Source organism: Vespa velutina, chromosome 4, assembly GCF_912470025.1.
Source record: "Vespa velutina chromosome 4, iVesVel2.1, whole genome shotgun sequence".
Lineage (NCBI taxonomy): Eukaryota > Metazoa > Arthropoda > Insecta > Hymenoptera > Vespidae > Vespa > Vespa velutina.
Window position 1 is genome coordinate 367,641 of NC_062191.1, and position 20,998 is coordinate 388,638.

Consider the following 20,998-nt stretch of genomic DNA (forward strand, 5'->3'; position numbering starts at 1 on the left):
CCTCCCACGCGGCAGGCTCTCCCCACCACCGGAGGCACCGGCATCGGTCTCCCCGCGGCGCGCGCGCCCATCCCGCCGTCCTCGTTCGCTAGAGGCCCGGCGGCATGAGGGAGGGCCTGCGTCTGGCCAAGGAGGCGGTCTCGTGGCGGTGAACGACGCTGCCCAGCGACTAGCCCGATTCGCCTTTCGGGCCACCGAGTAGGGAAGGCGGAGCCTCGACCGCTCTCCCGTCTAACCCCTCCTGCCGGACGACAAAGCCGATTCTACGATGGCACGCCTACCTCTGACGCGGGCTAACCACCTCCGGCGGAATTGCCGAGCTGGCTTTCCTCCTCCTTGTCATCGTGTCGCACCCGCCGCTACTACCACTCTTACACCTTGGCTTCGCGCGCACTCGCCCGAGGGGCAGCGCAAAGATGCGAGGAACGTAACGCGTCCTTTACCATCTATGTATAGGTATACACGGCACACCGGGAGACGTGTGCAGCGGAGACGATGCGGACCGAGGCTGGAAGAGGAGGAGGAGGAGGAGGAGGAGGAGGACGGTGGCCGCGCGCACGACGAAAGGGAGATCGATCGACCTCCTCTCTCGTTGGATGGCCGGCGTTGGTTATACTCTACCTATTACCCTCTTCTCCTCTTTCTCCCGTTTTTACTCCCCCACTGTGAGGAGCACACGTCGACGTTGCCGTCGCGGACGACGGATCGACGTTTCGAAAGCAACGCTCGAATCGTTGACGTTACCTTACTATTCTTTCCTCCTCCCATGCCCGAGTACTCGCTCGCTCCCTTTATATCCGCTATTATATCCGTCACCGAGTATGTGACGTGGTGGCTATTGCCTATGCTCCCGGCCTTACGGCTACGCTCTCTCTCTCTCTCGCTCGATCGTCTTAACCCTTTTTTTCTGTCGAAGAGAAAATCGAGCCGCGACTCTACCCGAACTAAAACCATCTACGACTCTTTCATATCCTCTTGCTTAGACTTTACCGAAATTATTCTTTTATTCGAGTAGCAGCCGACGCGATCTTTTTACGTTCAAAGAGAAATAAAATGAGTTCGAATTTATACATTTTCTTTCCACTTTGATTTTCGTTCCAATTTGAATTTTACGAATATTAGCGAACAAAGGGGGACGCGTAGAAGAGCGTTGAAATTTTCGAGTGTCGATAAAGTTTGTTTGGAAATAAAATAAGGACCGTTAGGAAAGTGATCGATCGGCGTTTCTAAATAGGTAAGTACGTAGCTACTATCTAGGCGTCTCGATCGATCCCGAGGAAAAAAAAAAAAATAAGGAGTCGGATAACGCGTAACGTTTGAGGTTAGTTTACAAGGGAAGTTGGATATATGTTCGAGAGAGCGAGAGAAGGAGAGAGGAGGAAGATTTACGGCGTGTGTTTAGGCACTTAAGGCAGCGCTTATACCCTCTCTCTCTCTCTCTCTCTCTCTCTCTCTCTCTCTCTCGCTCGGCGTTTCCTCTTTATTATACTAATTTCTCGGGCATGTCAAAATAGCTATCGCGTAGCCGTGGGCCTTCTGAATTCTATTCGACACGCTGGGTGCCCCCGTAGTTGAGCGCATAAAGGGTCTCTCGTAGAGAAAATATGAAGCTTCCTCTCCCACCCCTCCCCGTCTGCGATCCTTCTCTATCGCGTCGTTTCAGGTAGCCAAGAGCACGGTAACCGAGAGGGAGGAAGACAGAGAGAGAGAGAGAGAGAGAGAGAGAGAGAGAGAGAGAAAGGAGAGGAAGACGAGTTCCACGTTGAGTATTTCGACCGCAGAAAACGAGCCAAGCCTCGAGACCCCCCGTTTCGCTTGGTATTCGAGCGCCTTTTAAGACCCAACGAGGATGCTTCGCCGTGTCAACGTCGCTTTTTCGAATTCCACTTTGCCAAAGGCGAAATTCGTGTTTGACCGAGCTCACGCGAAACGGATTCCTACCATCTCTCTCTCTCTCTCTCTCTCACTCTCTCTCTCCCTTTTCGAGGCTCGTAACGACCTCGATTATCCGGCACGCGTTTCCTTTCAAGATAGAGAGATGGGATGCGTGCGCACTTCTTCCCATCCCCCCAGCCGCTCTCTCACTCTCATTCTCTCTCTCTCTCTCTCTCTCTTCCGTCGAGTCGCGATACATCCGCGTTGCCAGCGGCAACGGCAGTGGCATCGACAGGGGCTGCTCGGATGGAAATTGCGCGCCATTGTGCCGTGAAAAAAGAAAAGGAAGAAAAAAAGGAGGAACGGAGAAAAGGGACGCGAACAGATGGAATCGAGAAAGAGAAGGAAGAGGCCGGACGGTCCTCCTCCGTGCTGCCGTCCTCCTCCTAGTTGGACGACGGAGGAGGTGCACGCATGCGACGAAGCAGCGGGGAGGAAACGAAGTCGTTCGTCATCTCACCCGCGCGCGCGCGCGCGCGCGAAACGAACAGACAGAGAGAGAGAGAGAGAGAGAGAGCGGTTAACGCTGCCGGAGGAAGTTTGGTGGAACGAGCCGGAGGAGGCTCGGTGGAAGCGGTAGGCCACCCACGCGGAACGTTCGAGATCGCTGACGAGCTAGCAACGGCATCCCGACGAGTCTACTACTCGAGGAGAACCTTTTCGAGCTTTTGGAAAAATATCGATCTGTCTACTAACGAGCAGGAGAAGGGGATCGAAAGCTAATGACGTTATATCCGATGAGTATACGAATCTTGTAGGAGATCCGGCCTCTTGTCACCGGTTAAGAATTAATATACGCGCGTAATCCTCTCTCGATGTATCGCTTCGACGGTGTCATCTCGAGCGTACCTTCAAAAATACAAATTCGAGCTATAGTTCATACTTAATGCCGAGATTATAAAGACGATGTTAATGCGGTAGGTAGAGAGAGGTAGGTGGCTAGCTCGTCCATTATGGCTACCGACGAAGCGAAGTAGCACGCGGAGAGTAGCATAGAGAGACGTGCGGTAATAAGTGCGAGGTAGTCGCGTATAGGTTCAACGATGCGCGTCGTGTGTGGACCTAGATAAGCATCGTGTATCGCTTAATACCACCGAGTAGTATCCCATGTAGTTGCCTAAGACAGGTAGACGACGAGTGCCATCGTGACATAGGCGTCGCTTCTCCAATCTTTTCGAAAACTTTTTCCAAAAACTATTATCGAATTATTCGATACTATCGTTTATATCGTCATTCGTATATAACGAAGCTATTTACCATCGCCAAAATACTTTCGAAATTCTATTATCATCGTGTTCGTATCGTCGAATCGCTCGACATATCGGACCGATTCTTCGCGGTATAGTCGCATCGCGCCTATGAGCGCGCGCGTCGTCGTCGTCGTCGTCGTCGTCGTCGTCGTCGGCAACGGCTACGGGACGAATCCGAAGAAAGACCAAGAGAGCTTTGTATGGCGGCTATCGTTGGTATCGCGTTAGCAACAGCAAGAACGGCAGCAACAGCGGCGGTAGCAAGACGGCAGCGGGTGTAGGTGTAGGATATACGAGGCGCGCGTTTAGCCGGAGGCTCGAGAAAGGGCCGGGGATCCACGCGCATCCCGCTTAACGCACTTTTAACTCACCTCTCTCTCTCTCTCTCTCTCTCTCTCTTGTGCGCCCACCTACCTACGCGAATCTCCTCTATGGCTGACCACATGCGGCGAGGGTGTCTGGTGACGCATTAGTTTACCTAGTCCACGAGCGAACGAATCCGTTTACGATTTTCTTTTTCTTTTTCTTCTCAGCGCTCGAAACGTAATTAGGGGATCTATCGTATCGATTATCGTTCACGGAGATAAATCAATTTCGAATTATCCAAAAAAAAGGACACTTTTTGACACGGGCGAGCTGTGTTCCAAGAGCACAAAACAAAATATAGAAATGCAGCTTGGAAAAACGTCAACGATTCGAGAGACAGGGACTATCGATAAATACGCGTCGGATATGCAGGAGAGACGACGGCTCAGCACTTTTCTCTTTCAGCCTATGCGGAGCATCCTGTCGATCCTATCTCTACCTGGTAATCCTCCTTCGCTTCCTCTCGTCCATCGTTCCTCCGCGTCTTCAACGTCGTTACGATCGAAGAATTTTCGAGTTTTCGAAGAGCTATCTACCTCGCGTTGTGCTTGAAAATAATTAACGATAATGTATATATTAAAACGATTACGCGCGGTGGCGTTTCTCGCGTTGGAAACACGATCGTGCGTGTGCGCGCCTCGTATGAGTTATTCATGGGACACGTAGTCCTCGATCTTACACCCTACACGTGTTCTAACGCCACGCACACGCCTACTTTTCCTTCCAATCCTCTCTCTCTCTCTCTCTCTCTCTCTCTCTCTCTCTCTCTCTGTCTCTCTGTCTCTCGTGCATCTCAACTCGCGTTCCGTAATCTCGTCGAAGAAGAGAGAGGGAGAGCGAGTAAAAAAAAAAAGATTTAGCAAAACTCTTCTGGTCGAAAAGTCGTGGGAAAAAAAAAGAAAAAAAAAAAAAAAAAAGAAAGAACGAAAGAAAAGAAGGAAAGAAATAAAGAAGGAGAGCAAACATAGACAGACTTTGCGTTAAAAGTTTGTCTTTCCTCTTTGTAAAGAGTTTCGAAGAGGAAAGAGGCCGATCGACGGGCCGTCGTCCTCTCGAGCGCTCTCTCGAAAGTCGTCCGTCCGCCCGTCCGTCTCGCATCGTCTCCTCGTTATCGACAACACGGATGGTGCTGCTTTTTCCGTTGTTACTAGGAACGGCCAAGAGGAAGGTACGCGTTTACTCTTCTTCTCGAGAGACCCTCGAGAGAGAGAGAGAGAGAGGTGATCTCGCGCGCGCGAAGTAGACGTTAATAAACTTTGTAGCTTCTGTCTACGAGTTTTCTTAACGGACCCACCGCTTCGAAAGGAATTTCCTCCTTCTACCCTTTCTCCTTTTGGTCCTTTATCAACAAATTTTCCATTTCCTCTTATGAACGATAACGAAGGACTCCGTAAACGGAACTCGTCTTCCTCCTTGATGTACGTTGCCGTTGACGTCCTCGACCGAGCGAGGAAACGTAAGTAGTAAGTAGGTAGGTAAGCACGTAAGTAGATATCCGGGGAAAGGTTTTGCGACGAATCCGAGAGTCGAGAGAAACGAGCCACCATCTCGGAGCTGCCGCTGCCACGGAAGATGCAATTATTTATGCGCGTATTAGTATTTTACGTGGGTGCTGCGGGCCCCAGGGCGCCCCGCGGTTCGCAGGCGTGGATGCTTCAACCACTATTTGTTATTCTAATGCCGCATTATATATTTGTTTGGGCGTGGGCGACTTGCCCGAAGTGTGAAATACGTTGTAACGCGCACGGCGACGCTTCTTCTGGAATTCCATTCGTGTTCGCCTCTCTCTCTCTCTCTCTCTCTTTACATCTACCTCTGTCTCTACGTCCACCCATACCTCTACGTTTCTACCTTTTCTTTTTCAAACGCGTATCAAAGTTAATAAATTCTATTCTTTCTCCTATACCAACCCTAGATCGTCGACACCCTAGCTCGGGTAACCGCATGTGGATTCTAGTCGAAATTAATTTTTTAACCGTGGAGTCTTATTTAGTCGTTAGAAGGGGAAGGTACGTCGTAATGGCGGACATAACGGCGCACTTTTTCTCCTTTTTCTTCTTATGCCTGATCGCTCGTGGCATAACCATCGCGCGTATCGGGATATTGATAAAAATTCTTGTAAACGGAATATTTCGTACTCTAAATAGATTCGTTGGAGAAAGAAAGAGACAAAATGTACAAGGAGAAAGGTGAAGGGATAATGAGGAGGATGAAGAGAAGATCGGCATAATTCGCGCTCAAATATTGCTTCGAGAAACGAGGGAGAGTGTTTCTAAGTAATAGCATAATTAGCGGAGAAGTGGAAGGGAGGAGAACGACCGGGTGCGCGTTCTATTAAGCTCGTGGAAGGCAAGCTGTTCGCTTCTCGATCAAAGTGAAACACGATCAAACGTAGTACCAAAAATGAATAACCTCGAAAGTGCTTCCGCGCAACTCGCCTTGCGATAATAAAAGGAGTGGTTGCTATTAATTAAGAGACTGCTTTCGTAAGAAAGAACAAAGGAACGAACGAAAGATGAAGGGACGCGGGGGAGGCGGGGGGGGGGGAAGGGGTCTCTCCCAAGGGAGGGATCAAGATCCGGGCTAGTTGCTTGACATCGAAATCCACTGACGTATCTAATTGAGGCCACTTTAGAGGGGGTGAGTATAGCGAGGGAGAGAGAGAGAGAGAATGGATGGGATAAAGCTTAAGCCGACGGACCCACTATAGGAGATCACCCTAGGCTTATAACTGCCGAGAAGGAATCTTCTCTATCCGCGCCACCCTCTCTCTTCGTGCGCCGCGAACACCCAGCTGCTGCCCCCGTCGTACTATCTCCGGAGCGAATCCGGCGTAAATAATGCCGATTATCCCCTCGGCAATTGTTTTATCGACCGAACGTACCTGCACAAGGCCGACCTTGTGGCCGCGATCGATCGATTTTTCTTCTTACCTATTTCTCATCGACCGATCCGATTCTTCTTTATATTACTTCGAATAACCAAGTATCTTCATCTATAATTTCCAAAGATAAGAGAAGAGCTTCGATCCTCCGACCTGTAAATCCTCTTCCTTACGTCTCTATTAGATCTTATCGATAATTAGGTATTTGTTCGGGTGAGCCACAAACTCACTCGCTCCCCCTCTCTATCTCTGTGCCAGAGAGAGAGAGAGAGAGAGAGAGAGAGAGAGAGAGAGAGAGAAGAGGGCAGCGCGAGGCTCGGCCCAAAAGATCGGCCCTAATCTTTCTCGTTCGTTATTCCAACTCGAAAAGCCGAGCTAACAAAATCGTTTTTTCGAACGTGTCACGATCGTCGTCCGCTTCGACGCTTCGTTCGTTATTTGCGCTTCTATATTTACTCGGGGATGGTAGCGACTCGCTGACAGTTTGTCCAAACAAAGGGAGATGCACCGAACGAGCGAACGAGAAATTGACTTTGGCAGCATGTCGGGCGCATAACAACGAGGGGTTTAACTATCGTTGCCCTCCAAGTGAAACGATATACCTACTTACGAGCGGCAGCTTTCGTTATTCGTTCAGTTCTCCCTCTTCTCCCTTATCGGCGAGCCTAATCGAGGATGGCAAGACGTAGCACTTTCCGTAGGAGTAATCCTCGAAGTTGGACGTTTGCGAGAAGCACAGCGCGATTCGAGCTTTCCATCCAGCGAGAAAGGGGGGGGGGAGAAAGAGAGAGAGAGAGAGAGGGAGCGGTATTTTTCGGAGGGGTGTGCACGAAGGTTCTCCCTAGGAGGGATTTCGAGATGGAGAGGAGGAGAAAGAGGGATGATATGCGAAAAAGGGGAGCTTGGAATGGCGCGCCTTCCTCATTACGCATGCACCCCCGGTCGAAAAAGGGTCTGACTGACTGACTGACTACGCGTACACCTCCCTTCTTCCCACTTATGCGCCTCTATTATGTAGCCAATACTTCTATAGGTACCTATCTCCATGGATTCGTGTATATAGAGGCGTTAGCTGGCTAGGCATGTAGATGAAAGGTTGTAGGTAGATATACGTAATACTAGCAACGTTTACCCAAACGCACGTCGAAATATCGGCTTTCTCCCGGCTTGCCGAACGAGGCGCGCCCGTGGAAAATCCTTTCTCTCTTTCCCCTTGTGTAAACTCGCTCTTCCTTCTACCACCACCACCATCGTCGCCGCCACCACCACCACCACCACCACCACCACCACAACAACTACTATACTACCACTATCGCTCTACTACTACTACTTGCGTGTCCTCGGGCGAGCCATCGTTTCTCCCTCTTTGCGACGCCCTAATTACGGCGGCCCTGCCCTTCTTGCCCTGACGCTGCCACTGGTACTCGCTTTACCATAATCTTCTCGGTAATGGGGTTCGCTCTCGAACCTCTCTACGGCGCGGCGGCGCCAACAGCCGGACGAATGGACTTTCCTTTTCCTCCTGCCGTTTCGACATCGACATCCTCGACGAAAGTCTACCGATCGAATTTCGAGTTTTCACAAAGTTTCGATCTTCGACAGATACCTCTCCTTCTCTCTCTCTCTCTCTCTCTCTAAATCGTACCCTACCAAAACCCGATCGTATTTTAGCAGATACGGATTAAGGTGCTCCGCTCTCGTTTATCTCCTGCTCCAACTTTCAAAGACCGACAATTTTTTTCTCTTCCTCTTTTATGGGCATTGTGTCACAGCCATCTTCCTCCTCTTTGCTCGAACGGCTCCCCCATTATTCCGACCGAGATTATGGTTATGATCGGTCAAAATAATAGGCTGTCGCGCAAACATTCGTGTAACGAGACAAGAATGATATTCTCAAAGCTCCGGGGTAACCGATCTCTCTTTCTTCGAGAAACAATGGGCTCTCTCGCGGTCGCTACCGTACTCGTTCGACTGCTGCTGTGATCTCTTTTACGAACACCGACTGTGCTTCAAACCGCAACGGTACGTCAAAAGTCGACGAGAAGAAAAGAAAATATGACGCTATTCCACAGTTGGCTGAGAAAGTAATAGAGAAGGTGAAAGCATCGGTGAAAAGGAAAGATCGAGCGCTTTTCTCGCGGTACGATGAAAGAGACGAGATAAACATTCGAAAATTGCCGACAAACAACGTTTGGCGTGACCAAAAAAGAAGAGGGGATAAAGAGAGAAAGAAAGAGCGACCGGGAGAGGGAGGGAGGGAAAGACAAAACTACTACTTACGTGGTATATCTATACCTTTAGCTTAACTTCGCGTGTCCTAATCGCTTGTCACCCAAATTGGGCCAATTTTTATGGGAACGAAGACCATTATGTGCCGACTATAATTTTCATAAAATGTATGCCATCTAATAAGGAAGTAATTTGTTTCTTTATTGGTGGAAGAAGCGCCGACGAACCGCAAAATTAAACGTTCTTTCGTTTTTTTCCTTTTTTTTTTCTTCTTCTTCTTTTTTTTTTTTTTTTTTTTTTTTTTCGTCCTTTTTTCTTCTTTGTCGAAACGATTAGGTCTTTCTCGGTGGTCTTCGTTGCAAGCTGACTCGACAGGTGGTAATCTGTCTACCGCGTCGACATAGAAAGCGTGTTAATTATTTTCGACAAATATTTCTTGCGAATAATAATTCTTTGAAAGTACGAATCGAGAAATGGGATCGATCGATTAAAACCTCGATCGATTGAAACTTTTTCAAAATGATGTCTCCCTATTTTACTTACGGCGCTGACACTTCTCCGAGAGGGAATCGCGGTGCCATCTACCGAGCTCCGATAAAACTAGCTACCGAAACGAACGAAAGTTTTAGCCATTGAGATAAAATATTTATTAATATAATATTAAAAATGTTTATTGGAAACAAGTAGGTGTGTAATTGTTTGGAATAATCGTCGCTGTTGCGCTCAATTTTTCATTACGACGAGAAGGAAGAGCTAGATAAAGATCTAAAAAAGGAGGACGCTCTTTGATTGCGCGTATCGTCGTTGATCCTTGGCATTAATAACATTTCACGAGAAATTTCGAATTCTTGCCCCCTACCACGCACGACATCCCGCTGGGGTTGCGTCTCTCTTTCTCTCTTTTTCACTTCCAAGGGGCATACGTCACTGACGCATCTTCCCTGGCAATTCTGATGGATACCGGCTTTTCGATGGCAACAAAGGAATGTTGGTTTAACAGTGGAAGGCGTGTTTGTTATTTTGATGAGATATACATAATGGGATGGATCTTGGGTGTTGATGCATGGCGCGTAGCATGGTGCCGAGTCCAGAATCACGTTGAACCCAAATGAACCCCCCCGTATGGGTCCTCCACGAGTTCCTCCATTGGCTCCTCTTCTTCGAGAACCCCGCAGACAGGGGCCGCTACACGTCCATCACACGTCACGCTTACCTTCGTAGACATATCTCACTGTTTGCCCTTCTGTTTCCTTTCTCTTTGTCTCTTTCTTTTTCTCTCGTCCGTTACACCAATCTCCCAGCGATATTCTATTCGTTCGACGGATATACTGACCGAAGATAAGACGGTATTTCATGAAAATACGAAATCTCTCGAAAGAAAGCAGCGTTTGTCCAGCGCGTGCATATGCGAGACGTGGATTGCTGCTATCGATGATAATAGATTAGGCCGAACGAACGAACGAACGAACGAACGAACGAACGAACGAACGTACGTACGCTCGATCGGTACTCGAAGAGAGAAAAGCTAGAGGTATATTTGTTCCTCCGATTCTACCTACAACGCCCTTCTCGATGTCTTTCATCAGTCTTCCCTTCAACTCTCTGTCCAATTTGCCCCACTATTTTCGCCACCTTATGATTTTGCATCGGCATTCATTAATCGATATGTCGCAATAACTCGTTTTCCCTTTCCCGCTTCGGGCACACTGATATATGCGTCTCCCTTTCTAGCTAACCGATATATCGCTTAGCCTCCTACATCACCTATCATTCATAAACGGCCATATTTCAACATTAATTTTCTCGGATGATGATACATCGTTTGCATCAGGATCGCGCGTATCGTCATCCTTCCTTTTTTGGCCTCCTTTCTCTTTCAAATAATTATACTCTCCATTCGTGAATGAAGCCTAATTGACGACTATCAATTCATACCATTCCACTCGAAAGTCACCCACGTCTACTCGTCTTTCTAATATATTTGTCCTATTAAAATTTTTATTACCTACCTAGGTAGGAGATCCTCCATTGCGTTCTGCGAACGAAGAAAGATGATGAACGAGGAAAAAGGTAACTTTCCGAAAGGTTTTTTTTTTTTTTTTTCTTTTATAGAGGACAACGACGAATGAGTTAGATCCCAACAATGTGATTTCTGTGTGTACAAGTGTAAAAATTTGTCAAAAATATATTTCTATAATACATATATAGTTTTTCATATACGTGTAAAGAAGATATATAAATGTTTTGTAAATATCAATACGTATTCAAAAATATGTGATTTTGGCTTGTAAAATTAAATATATACCGTGTATTTTTATGTCGAACACAAAATAGGTTGTACTATTTCGTAATCGAATCAAAGACCTAAGAACATTTCCTAAAGATTTCGAGTGGCATCAATCGTCGTTGGCCAGAGGCTCCTTCGTAGACTTTACCATGAAGTTGACGAATCCATCAACGTCCTCCAGCTCCTTAGAATAGAATTTAGCGGCGATCGTTGCCCTTCCTTCCTGCTTTGGCGTCATGGAGAACGAACATTCCGCATCGGCATCGATTTCTACAGGCTCGGATAATTTTATTTTTAATTGCTGCTCCAAGCCAGGGCCCTCGATCAAAAATCTTCCCTTTCTCAGCTGTATCGGCAATGGATTTTTGAACCTTGCCGTTGCATTGAGCGTCTCACCTACTATCGGTTCGTCCAACAACTGTTTCATTAAAAGAAAATTATTTTCAATCGAATATTCAACGAGTATAAAAATAGCTAGCTATTTACTTATACGGTTACGGTATAGGGTGCGCGTTGATAATTACCTCGATCTTTATGTCTGGCTTTCTCACGCGAAAATCATCCTGAGCAAAATACTCAAAGTTGGTATCTTTTACCGTAGCCAGACAAGCGATATTGAAGGCACATTGATCCAAAAGTCGTGGACCATATTCCTCCCAGGAGACATCCATGCGTACGTCTTCGAGGACACCAGGTTTGACCAAACGTTCGATCTGCGCTTTCTTTACCGGATTACCAACGCGACCGGTATAAAGTACCGTTTCGACCCTCAATAAAATCGACACCTCGTATTGTTGGTAAGGACTTCGGTTCTTGATCAAAAGAACGACGCTGAAAAAGTATAATACGGGTAATAACTTTGAACCGAATATAACGATCTTGTAAAACTCCCTATAGAATGATCGATCCTATTTATCTACCTGAACGGTTGTCCTATTATAATATCGTCGCGAAGTTCGAAAGTGAACATGATGTCATTGAACTCCTCGTTGAGATAGTAACGACTAAAGAGCGATTCGCTCTGGCGCAACGCCTTGATCATGGCAGCCCGTTCTTCGTCCGATTCTGCAAAAAAACATCGACGGTTGCGAATACCTCGGAGACAACAATGAACGGTTAGACGTGGACTTACTTTCAGGATATTTGTAGGTGTGCGTGATATCTTCCCTGGACCACCGACCAACCGCCTTCGTACTTATCAGCTGACCGATTCTATGCGAGCAAATGAATAAGATGAGGAAAAGAAATTCCACGTTATGCGATTAAATTCGTTCAGCCGGTCAAGCTCTCACCCATAAATGTCCTTTCGTATCAACTTCAAAGGCTGAGTCGGACCGTTGTATCGCCAAAATATTTTATCGGCATTGACCTCGGCGAATAAGAAGGCATTGTCGTAAGGACGTAAGACCTCGCCGTTCTTTACGGCAGCCACGGATGCCGGACCGCAACGGTAACCGTTCTCGCTCAATTCCTGAGGAGTCGCGTCGATAGCTTGCCAACCATCGCAATCGGGAGATAAGTCCAAACGCTTCATCCATACCTCGTTCCAGACGTGAAAGTTCCTGTTCGAGGAGGCGTCACACACTTTTTAACAGCGAATCCCTCGAGAGATTAATTATAGGGGACTGGGTGGTAAGTATAGGCCGCGATGGCGTTTTACGTTCTCATTACCATATCGAGTCGCTGTTAAGTTCCTCCATAATTTTGCCCTCCGCGTCGACGAAATAATCGACCGTCAAGCTACTCTGAGTGTCGTGGGCGCTGGAATAATTGGTTACCACTCGGCAGGGTATACCGAGAGTACGGCAAACGGTGGCTAATACTCCGGAAAATACCCAACACTGGCCATATTTAACGGGCTTCTTCGTCTTGTAATACTGCTGAAGGATCTTTTGCGAGCCCATCCATTTCGTCGGTGGCGTTCCACCCTCGTAATCGTCCGACCAATTACCCATCACGGCTCCGTTATCATCCGGCGAATTTACCTAAGGCCAATATAAGATGGCATGAAAAAATCGTCCTATAAAATTCCTTCCTATTCTCGCGTACCGCTTTTATCCTTTTAACGAACGAATATAGGATCGCCCCCTGCGATATAGGCAATTTTGTGTGCCTGCCCGTACGAAGGCATTAAAAATTAACGTTAATGATAGTTCATACTCACAGCTGCCGATAGAATGCGAGACATTACGACGGGATCGTTTCGTCCGTTAATTCGAACCTTTCCGACGTTTATCACAAGATGCAAAGCGCAATCCAATATATCGCGTTCGAATTGCGAGTATTTCCATACGGTTGGTCTCAAACGATTGTAACTACCGCGCCAAATCAAACCGTCGTCGGCCATAACGTATTCTTGTTTTCGTGCTTCGTCCTCCATGTAAACCGTATCGTCTACAAGATCCCGAAGAAATAACAAACCAATGATCTCGCGAAAAAAAAAAAAATGTCGACGTACCTTCGCACCAAGGATTGAAAATAATGTAAAAGGGATGGTCCATCGTGTAGCTCACCGCACCTTCCGATTCTCTATTTTTAGTATCGATATCCATCTTCCATTTGCCAACGATGGCTTTCGGCGAAGGTGTGATCTATGAAAATAACGTTGTCAAGGAGGATACGTGGCATCCCGCTGAAAAAGCTATCGTTCAATCGTGTACCTTAAGCCGTATAAAGGCCGGCTCTATCGCGTCTATGGTGGTTTGCCAGGAAGCTTCGGAATATTCTCCTGGCTCGAGGACGGGAGTAGCGACGAGGGTGCCATGGCCGTACTGAGGCTGCTCCACACCGTCGACGGTAAAAATGAGAGAAATACCGTCTATGCTAGGATCGTAGTCCCTCGATAATGTCAAATGCAAGTAAAAGGGTTGACCGCGCCTGACGACGAGTCTCGCTTCGTCCCCGTGGCGCGTCATCAGTTCGTATCTCAAAGTTTTGTGATCGTTTCCATTCTCTTCTATGCAAGGATCGATGTGACGAATCGTCAATATCGGCACGTTATAATGTTCCCCTGAAAAATAAAAGAAAAATATCGAAGAAGATTAGAGGGTACGCGGGTAGACGGCGCGTTTAACGGCGCAACGCACTCACAATGAAATCTAAAGGGAAACGGTCTGAAGTGTCGATCGTTGAATATGCGGTAACGATCGTAAAATCTGTAAAACATTCTGCGACGATTGGGAATCGGTTCGGATGGTAGACGTCTCGTAAAGATGCGCCTAACCGAATCCATATGGATTACCGACGTAACGCGACGCTCGGTGGAGCCGGTACGGTAAAGTCCTCCAGTAGATCCGCAGATGCACTGAAAGTCAGTATTCGCAACTGTTTCATTTCAAGTCGGAGGAGAAGTGCGAGGCACGTGCATGGTGCACGCGACCATACATGGTCGCTCGCTCCTCTATCCTTCGATGGATCGTATCTCCCCACTTTGTACCTCCCATTAATTATCGTTTTATGCGATCTACGCGATCTATCGCGGAACTATACGATTTACCGATCTGCGAAAAGTGATATCACTCGAGTACCCATTTCTATAGATCGCGATCAATTTCCAAGGAATCTCATTCGCCGGATGAATAGCCGAGATACGGTCGAAAAGGAATCACGAAGGTAGCGAGCGAAAGAGGGAGGGAGGGAGGGAGAGAGAGAGAGAGAAAGACTTTCGATTTCGATCCTCGATACGAGCCTGCTTCCTTATAGCGGGTAATTAACGACCGTGCCAGCCAAGATCGATTGCCAACGAGAGATCGTTAAATGAGTCGTCAAACGAAGCTAATAAAGAGCTTCGGTAATAAACTCGAAACGTATAACTATAGACATATATTAGGTATCGTTCTGCCGATCATTTTCAAATCGCTTTCGAAAATGATCAGCCATATTTTTCTCCATATCGGAAAGCTCTGTACCGTTCTGCGTCGTGTCGTTTGAAAAATTTGTCGATCACGAGGGTCGATTTTTCGACGAAGAAAACGCCTATACTAATCTAAGCGTTTATTTATCGAATCCTTAATCGAGAAAGGATTTGCGCGTTATGATTTCTTCCGATCATCGATAGATATCTGTGACAAGTGGGTCAATGACGCATATTTCCGACGATCGAGCGTGTCACCTCGATTACTCCACCGAGCCTATTATGTAGTTTGTTAAAGCGATCTAGAGACACCCCGTTTAACGATCTCTTAAGTATTCTTACTTGTCGCTTACGAAGGCAATTCTATTTAATTTTGGACGGACTACAATGCTTGACTCATAATACGCCGATGACGTACTCTACTTCCGTATATTTTTACGCAATCGTATTTATAGATATGCAAAAATACACGAGCTATGAAGATTTCTCGTTGCTGTCTATCGATATTTATCGGATGCATCATCATCCCGAAAGGTGCAAGGTATGGATTATGAGGAAAACGCAGGAGAGAAGAAAGTAATGAAGCGCGACGAAAAAACTTGTTACGTATTTTAACGAGAGAGAGAGAGAGAGAGAGAGAGAGAGAGACTCGAGTTATGAATCACTCCTAGCTATGCTTTCGAAGAACCGAGTTCTCTGACTCGAACTTGCCAAAGTGGATGATTACGATCGAATTCTCAGAGGTACGCATCTGTACGACTCGAAACGAGATCAACGCGATCGAGCGATTGCACGCGCGTCGAGAAGGCGCCTTTAATAATTCAAATCAGGCGCTGGCAGCCGATTACGTGAGAGATGGATCGGCTCTTGGCCGTTTGCAACCAGAAACTATTTCACGGCCTCCTCTCTATACGTTTAAACTCGTATTATCCGTGTATTTGCTTTAGAAAATTGTTAAACCTATCTCCGTTCGACGGGACGGGCTGCGAATGGCGCCCCGGGAAATAAACGCGCTCCGCGGTTTAACGAAATTCTTTTTTTAGACGGCTAAGAGCTTTCAACTGCCTAACGGATAGGAATAATGAACGAGTATAAATTCCTTTGCGAACGTACAAGTTTGTACAAATGTTACATTTCCTTTGCGAGTCGAGTCGAGTCGAGTCGAGTCGAGTCGAGTCGAATCGAATCGAATCGAATCGAGTTCAAGTACGTTCTTCTAGATCTTTTTTATCCTCTCTAAAAATGTCGACCGAACGTGTCAAGGGTTCGTGTCAAGGTCACTTCTCCGTTAAGCGAGATTAAAATAAACGATTTATGGATGGCTAAGCCGAAAGAAATCTCTCTCTCTCTCTCTCTCTCTCGAACGCTCGAACGCTCGAACGTTGTTCGATACGAAAGAAAAGTTGTCCTTTCGGATTTCTATCAGCTCGAAACTCGGATATAAATAATTTTCGTAGAAACGTGATCAATGAGCGACGTCGATCTTCGAGCACGAACGGATATTTAAATATCATCGTATCGTCGTAAGAGTCCAATGACATCATCGACCAGAAAACGCTCACACCCGCGAAGAATGTAAACACCGTCGCTCGTTGCACTTGCGAATTATATTCCCAAAGGCGCGTAAACGCTCGAGGCATTTTTACCTTGGCCAACTTTTGTAGAACGAATTCGAACTTTGCGGATGGATGAATGGATCGATTCGAAGAAAAAAGGATAAGGTTGGTCAAATATTATTGTACGAGAGAGAGGTGGGAGTAAGCGTATATAACCATATCGAAATAATCGTAGGCAAAATAGGCGTGTCCCTGCAAGTGAAATCATTTTCCGCATAATTTCTAGGCTAATCATAAGGCGTTCTTTCTTTCTATTAGTGATGCCATATTAATGACACGTGCTTATACATTATCGCGAAAGATTTTGAAATGATGTAAAAATAAATTCATTACTAAGGAGAGTTCGTTAAGATTGAAATTATGAAATATCTCCCTAGCCATTTTGATAACCCACTGATCTCTTATCGATAAAATTTGGTACATCGATGAAAGGATGAAAGAGCCTTAATGGATGTAATTCTCGATCGGAGATAATCCAACGACTCGTTAACTTTCTGACGATATTGCAATTCTCTTTGAATGTTTACCAATGTTATTTCCTTATTTCATCGAGAATCTCAATTATTTTATCATTAATCGTTTTCCTTTGCGAGGAAGATGCGTAACTCGTATCTGTCCTTGAAATAGCTCACGACCAATTCTCGTAGGAGTAAATATCAAAGAGCGCTTGATGATACGTACGAGTAAATTAATCGTTACCTGATTCGGAGGCATTCGGTGGTCGAGGCATGCATTCTGGTTTGGTGCATATCGGTTTTAAAGCTGTACCGCTATCTTGTGGTTGAAAGACGGCCTTAAATCCCGTAAAGCAGGAACAACACTTCTTCATTTCGTTTATCGATCGTTTCGTGATAATTTTATTAATTTATCAATAATCAGTCCTCTTCCTTATTATTAATCGATTTTTTACTATTCCTCTTTGAGCGAACCTAATGAAAAATATGCGAAAGACTAGGATGCTTTATGCTTCTCTATATTGATCCTTCTCTTTTATTGATTCTGATTAATATGAGTTTCTTGGAGAGAAAAGAAATGAGCGGGGGAAAAAACATCGCGGTTCTTTATCAATCGTTCGATCCGATAAATTTCCTTACAAAAAGATTACGTGATTTTATACGTAGTTATATCTACACAATGATCGTTAAGGACATTGATAATTGGTTTTTTTCTTTACTCCTTACCAACGAACGATATACCCGTAGTCCGCAACTGTTTCCGAACGAATCTCTTTTTTTATCCTCTTCCTTTATTTTCTTTTCACTCTCGATATATGTGTATATGAGAAAATAATTAAATCGGCACTTGTTTTAAGGGAACGTTTAAAAGAAGAAGAAAAAGTGACGCGATTAAAATTCCTATTTTATAAGACGATCACGAAATATTTTCTCCGTTGATGTGGGATTTTTTTCATACTTAATCGCGTATGCGTAACGAGTCGCTCGTACTTCGCCGACGGATACACGACTGTCAGTTCGATTCTACTGGTATTGGCAAAGAAGCGCGTGAGAGAGAACTCCCGCGCTCGGTGTACTCGCTCTTACTTTGAGAGATTACTATTGTCGAGCTCGTAGGGTACACGTGCCTCTTCTTAATATCTTTCTTTTGATAGAACTTCGTACGAAGAGGACAAAAGTATGTTGACGTGTGCTTCGAATTATATATCTTCTAATCGAGTTACGATTAAACGACGGAATGCAATATAAATCCTAAAATATTTATAAGAATTTAATGATCATCTTTTCTCTAGATAAAGCACGTGTATGTGACATCAGCACATTTTATATATAATTACATATATTATTGTTACGATATATCTTGAATAATGAATGAATAACACTCATATACGATATGAGTATTATTCTATGGATAGAAATAATACCTCCTATATGTACAATTCATTTTCTTTGAATAATTCGCAAGACTTGTAAACAATTAATTAACGCAGCCACGTTCATTCGTCGCCACTGCTGATTCCTACTTTTCATTGGGTTCTATTGTAAGAACACTTCCAAGAACATCATCCAGCTTCATATATATATACGTAAATTCGTAATTATCGGACACGTTCTGAAATGTAAATTGCATTTATATGATTAACGGAATCTCTACTTATATGGATCACCGATCGAAGCAACGACGAAGTAACAGATACAAAAAAAAGAAAAAAAAAAAAAAAAAAAACACAATACATGATGCTTACTTTTGCTTCGACATATACGGTGCCTCTACGTCTTATCCCTTCCATATAGAATTTCAATCTCAAATATTTCGTTCCATCTTTTTCGTAGAAACCATGACTATAACGATAAGTTGATAGATATACTTTTTATTTGCGTAAGAATTATTAACAAAAATTAATGTTATCTTACCTGAAATGATTTCTTCTTCTTCTTCCTTCGCCATAAACTTTTATAGGTTCTCCAAGAGCATCCAGAACTTTTGTATTCTTTTGACAACGATCCAAAGCTCTATTGTAAATTCCGTACGGACTGTTGCTAGAAAACAATTCGTGTAGTATGGAATAACCGATATAGATAGAAAGTGTAATGCCCACTGCTATAATTACTAGGTATCCGGCAGATATTGTATTTTGCTTAACTAGAATATAATCAAAAATTTAATATAATGTTAATAAAGTTTCAGAGTTATTTAATAACATGAAAATTCTTGAAATAAATTACCTACTTCCACAAAATCCGTGCTTACTTTGTTTTTAGTATCCTTGGAATCTATCTTAGTTACATCCCTTTTCGTAGAATACCATTGACATTGTTTAACATTAACATTAAATGCAACGTTATAACAACAAAAATAAGAATTATTAGATACTCTTGTTATTCGATACCGTCTAAGTAAGATACAAGTTAGTCCTCTTAGGAGTATCATATTTTATCAGAGTACAACGATACTTTCAGAGGAAGATTTTGATTAATTTTACAGTCAGCGGTTAAAAAGAAACTATGATGCTTTCCGAGGAATATTTTTCTTTCTTTAAATACAAATACTGACTGCTCTAAAAACGGAAAACTAACAATTACTTAAGACAAAATAACAACAAATTCCTCGCATTCGTTTATTTCAATAGGAATCTCAACGGATCGTAACGAATATTTATTATTAGAAACAAACGTAGCTATTAAATTGACGAAACAATAAAAGTACATAACCTTAACCCGAACGCTTCGAAGCTCTCTCACTCGACTTTACCGACAGACCGTGAGAGGATTGATTGCAGCGCCTAGTGTCGACGAGAAGGTAAAACTATTATTTGTCAAATGTATTTTCATTTGGTATAGAAATAATGATAAATTTAATATAAACTTAACAATTAATTCGACGATACTTGTGCTTCGTTTATAACAATAATTTTCACATACAATATTGTACAATATCGTACAGGTCTCATCGCGAGGAGATACACACGCACTTTTGTATTTTATAACGAACAATCGTTAAAAATTCATTGCGCATATTTTACGTATCTCTCAGTAAATTTTATTCCGTTTACTTTCAACAAGGATACAAATGATTGTCAATTCTTTTCTCAAAATTCAAATGCATCTTGCTTAGAATATACGAAAAAGGTTATTCGGCTCAAAAAAAAAAAACAATCATTTGAACGTTCTATAATGTATTTTAAACGATGCTATATTGTTTCCTTCTAGTTCGTGAAAGACAGAATTTTGGCCGCAAAAAGAACGAATTACAAGGAGAACATAATATCGCAAGAGATTAGCGTTAATCTCTTTGTACTTTCTATTATCCTGCTATAAGAACTCTGTTGCGGCCGATTTCGTGGAGCTGGGGAGATACGAGGAGACGTATGAGAGTAAGGAGATCGCGCAATTAGCGGCTTGCTTCGGCTTTTTTCGTAGCCACACGTAAAGTACTTCGTACGACTTCGTAAAGGTCCTTCATGTCTTGCCTTGCGATTGGTCCATCCGCTTCGGCCGTTTACGTAAACCCGCCCACTACTTCGGCCAACTTCGTAACGTATACACGATTACTTTCTTGCGTATCATGTTCTCCTATTACCAGATCGCCGTTTCGGTCGACTTCGTGGAGCTGTCAAATATTAAGAGGCCTATGAAAATCAGAAAGTGAGCTTGCCTGACAATGTCCGTTCTCAACGAAACAATATTAAGTTGCTGTTAAGGCTGTTTATCATCACCTTTCTCGATCGTAATGCGTACGACTTTAGCAACAGGGGAAATTAACAAAATACGAACTAGAAGGGCAATATAAGTCATCATCACTGTGCGCTAGATTGACGTAGTAGTAGGTTATTCCCATCTCACGCGTAATCTAACGATCGAGTTAATGTACCGAATAAAAATGATATAGTATGTCTCAATAAAACCATATGGCAGATTACACTTTCTCTGAAGATAAGATTATTAGAAAAGTGTTTGTCAATCGTACAAACTTTATTTATACTTTTGGTTTTTTCAGCCATTCGACCGATATTACTTGCGTCGCGTGATTTGGATCTCGACATAATAATATTGACATTTAAAAAGAATGCACATCAAATCGTCCTCTTTTCATCATCTCATTTTATAAATGTCAATCTCTCTT

General features: G+C 44.3%; 2 protein-coding genes across 10 annotated transcripts; both read right to left on the minus strand.

Annotated features, from left to right (window-relative positions):
- Window positions 1-10,833: 10,833 nt before the first annotated feature.
- On the minus strand, window positions 10,834-18,314 carry LOC124948543 (annulin). 4 transcript variants are annotated; one of them, XM_047492307.1, is made up of 11 exons: window positions 18,300-18,314; window positions 17,120-17,349; window positions 13,612-13,961; window positions 13,410-13,542; window positions 13,116-13,345; window positions 12,623-12,936; window positions 12,244-12,513; window positions 12,084-12,163; window positions 11,872-12,016; window positions 11,476-11,782; window positions 10,834-11,369 (listed from the first exon to the last, which is right to left on the minus strand). In XM_047492307.1, the coding sequence occupies exons 2-11, from the start codon at window positions 17,247-17,249 to the stop codon at window positions 11,061-11,063; spliced, it is 2,268 nt and encodes a 755-aa protein (XP_047348263.1). In that variant the 5' UTR covers window positions 17,250-17,349; window positions 18,300-18,314; the 3' UTR covers window positions 10,834-11,060. The 4 variants fall into 4 exon arrangements, with proteins under 4 accessions (XP_047348263.1, XP_047348262.1, XP_047348264.1 ...); XM_047492306.1 differs by lacking the exon at window positions 18,300-18,314 and adding an exon at window positions 17,602-17,907; XM_047492308.1 differs by lacking the exons at window positions 17,120-17,349; window positions 18,300-18,314 and adding an exon at window positions 17,602-17,906.
- Window positions 18,133-20,945, minus strand: LOC124948549 (mitochondrial import inner membrane translocase subunit Tim21). 6 transcript variants are annotated; one of them, XM_047492319.1, is made up of 5 exons: window positions 19,127-20,945; window positions 18,987-19,018; window positions 18,790-18,909; window positions 18,621-18,717; window positions 18,133-18,487 (listed from the first exon to the last, which is right to left on the minus strand). In XM_047492319.1, the coding sequence occupies exons 1-5, from the start codon at window positions 19,304-19,306 to the stop codon at window positions 18,395-18,397; spliced, it is 522 nt and encodes a 173-aa protein (XP_047348275.1). In that variant the 5' UTR covers window positions 19,307-20,945; the 3' UTR covers window positions 18,133-18,394. The 6 variants fall into 6 exon arrangements, with proteins under 6 accessions (XP_047348275.1, XP_047348274.1, XP_047348273.1 ...); XM_047492318.1 differs by having other exon boundaries at window positions 18,790-18,915; XM_047492317.1 differs by having other exon boundaries at window positions 19,106-20,945.
- Between the last annotated feature and the right edge of the window lie 53 nt (window positions 20,946-20,998).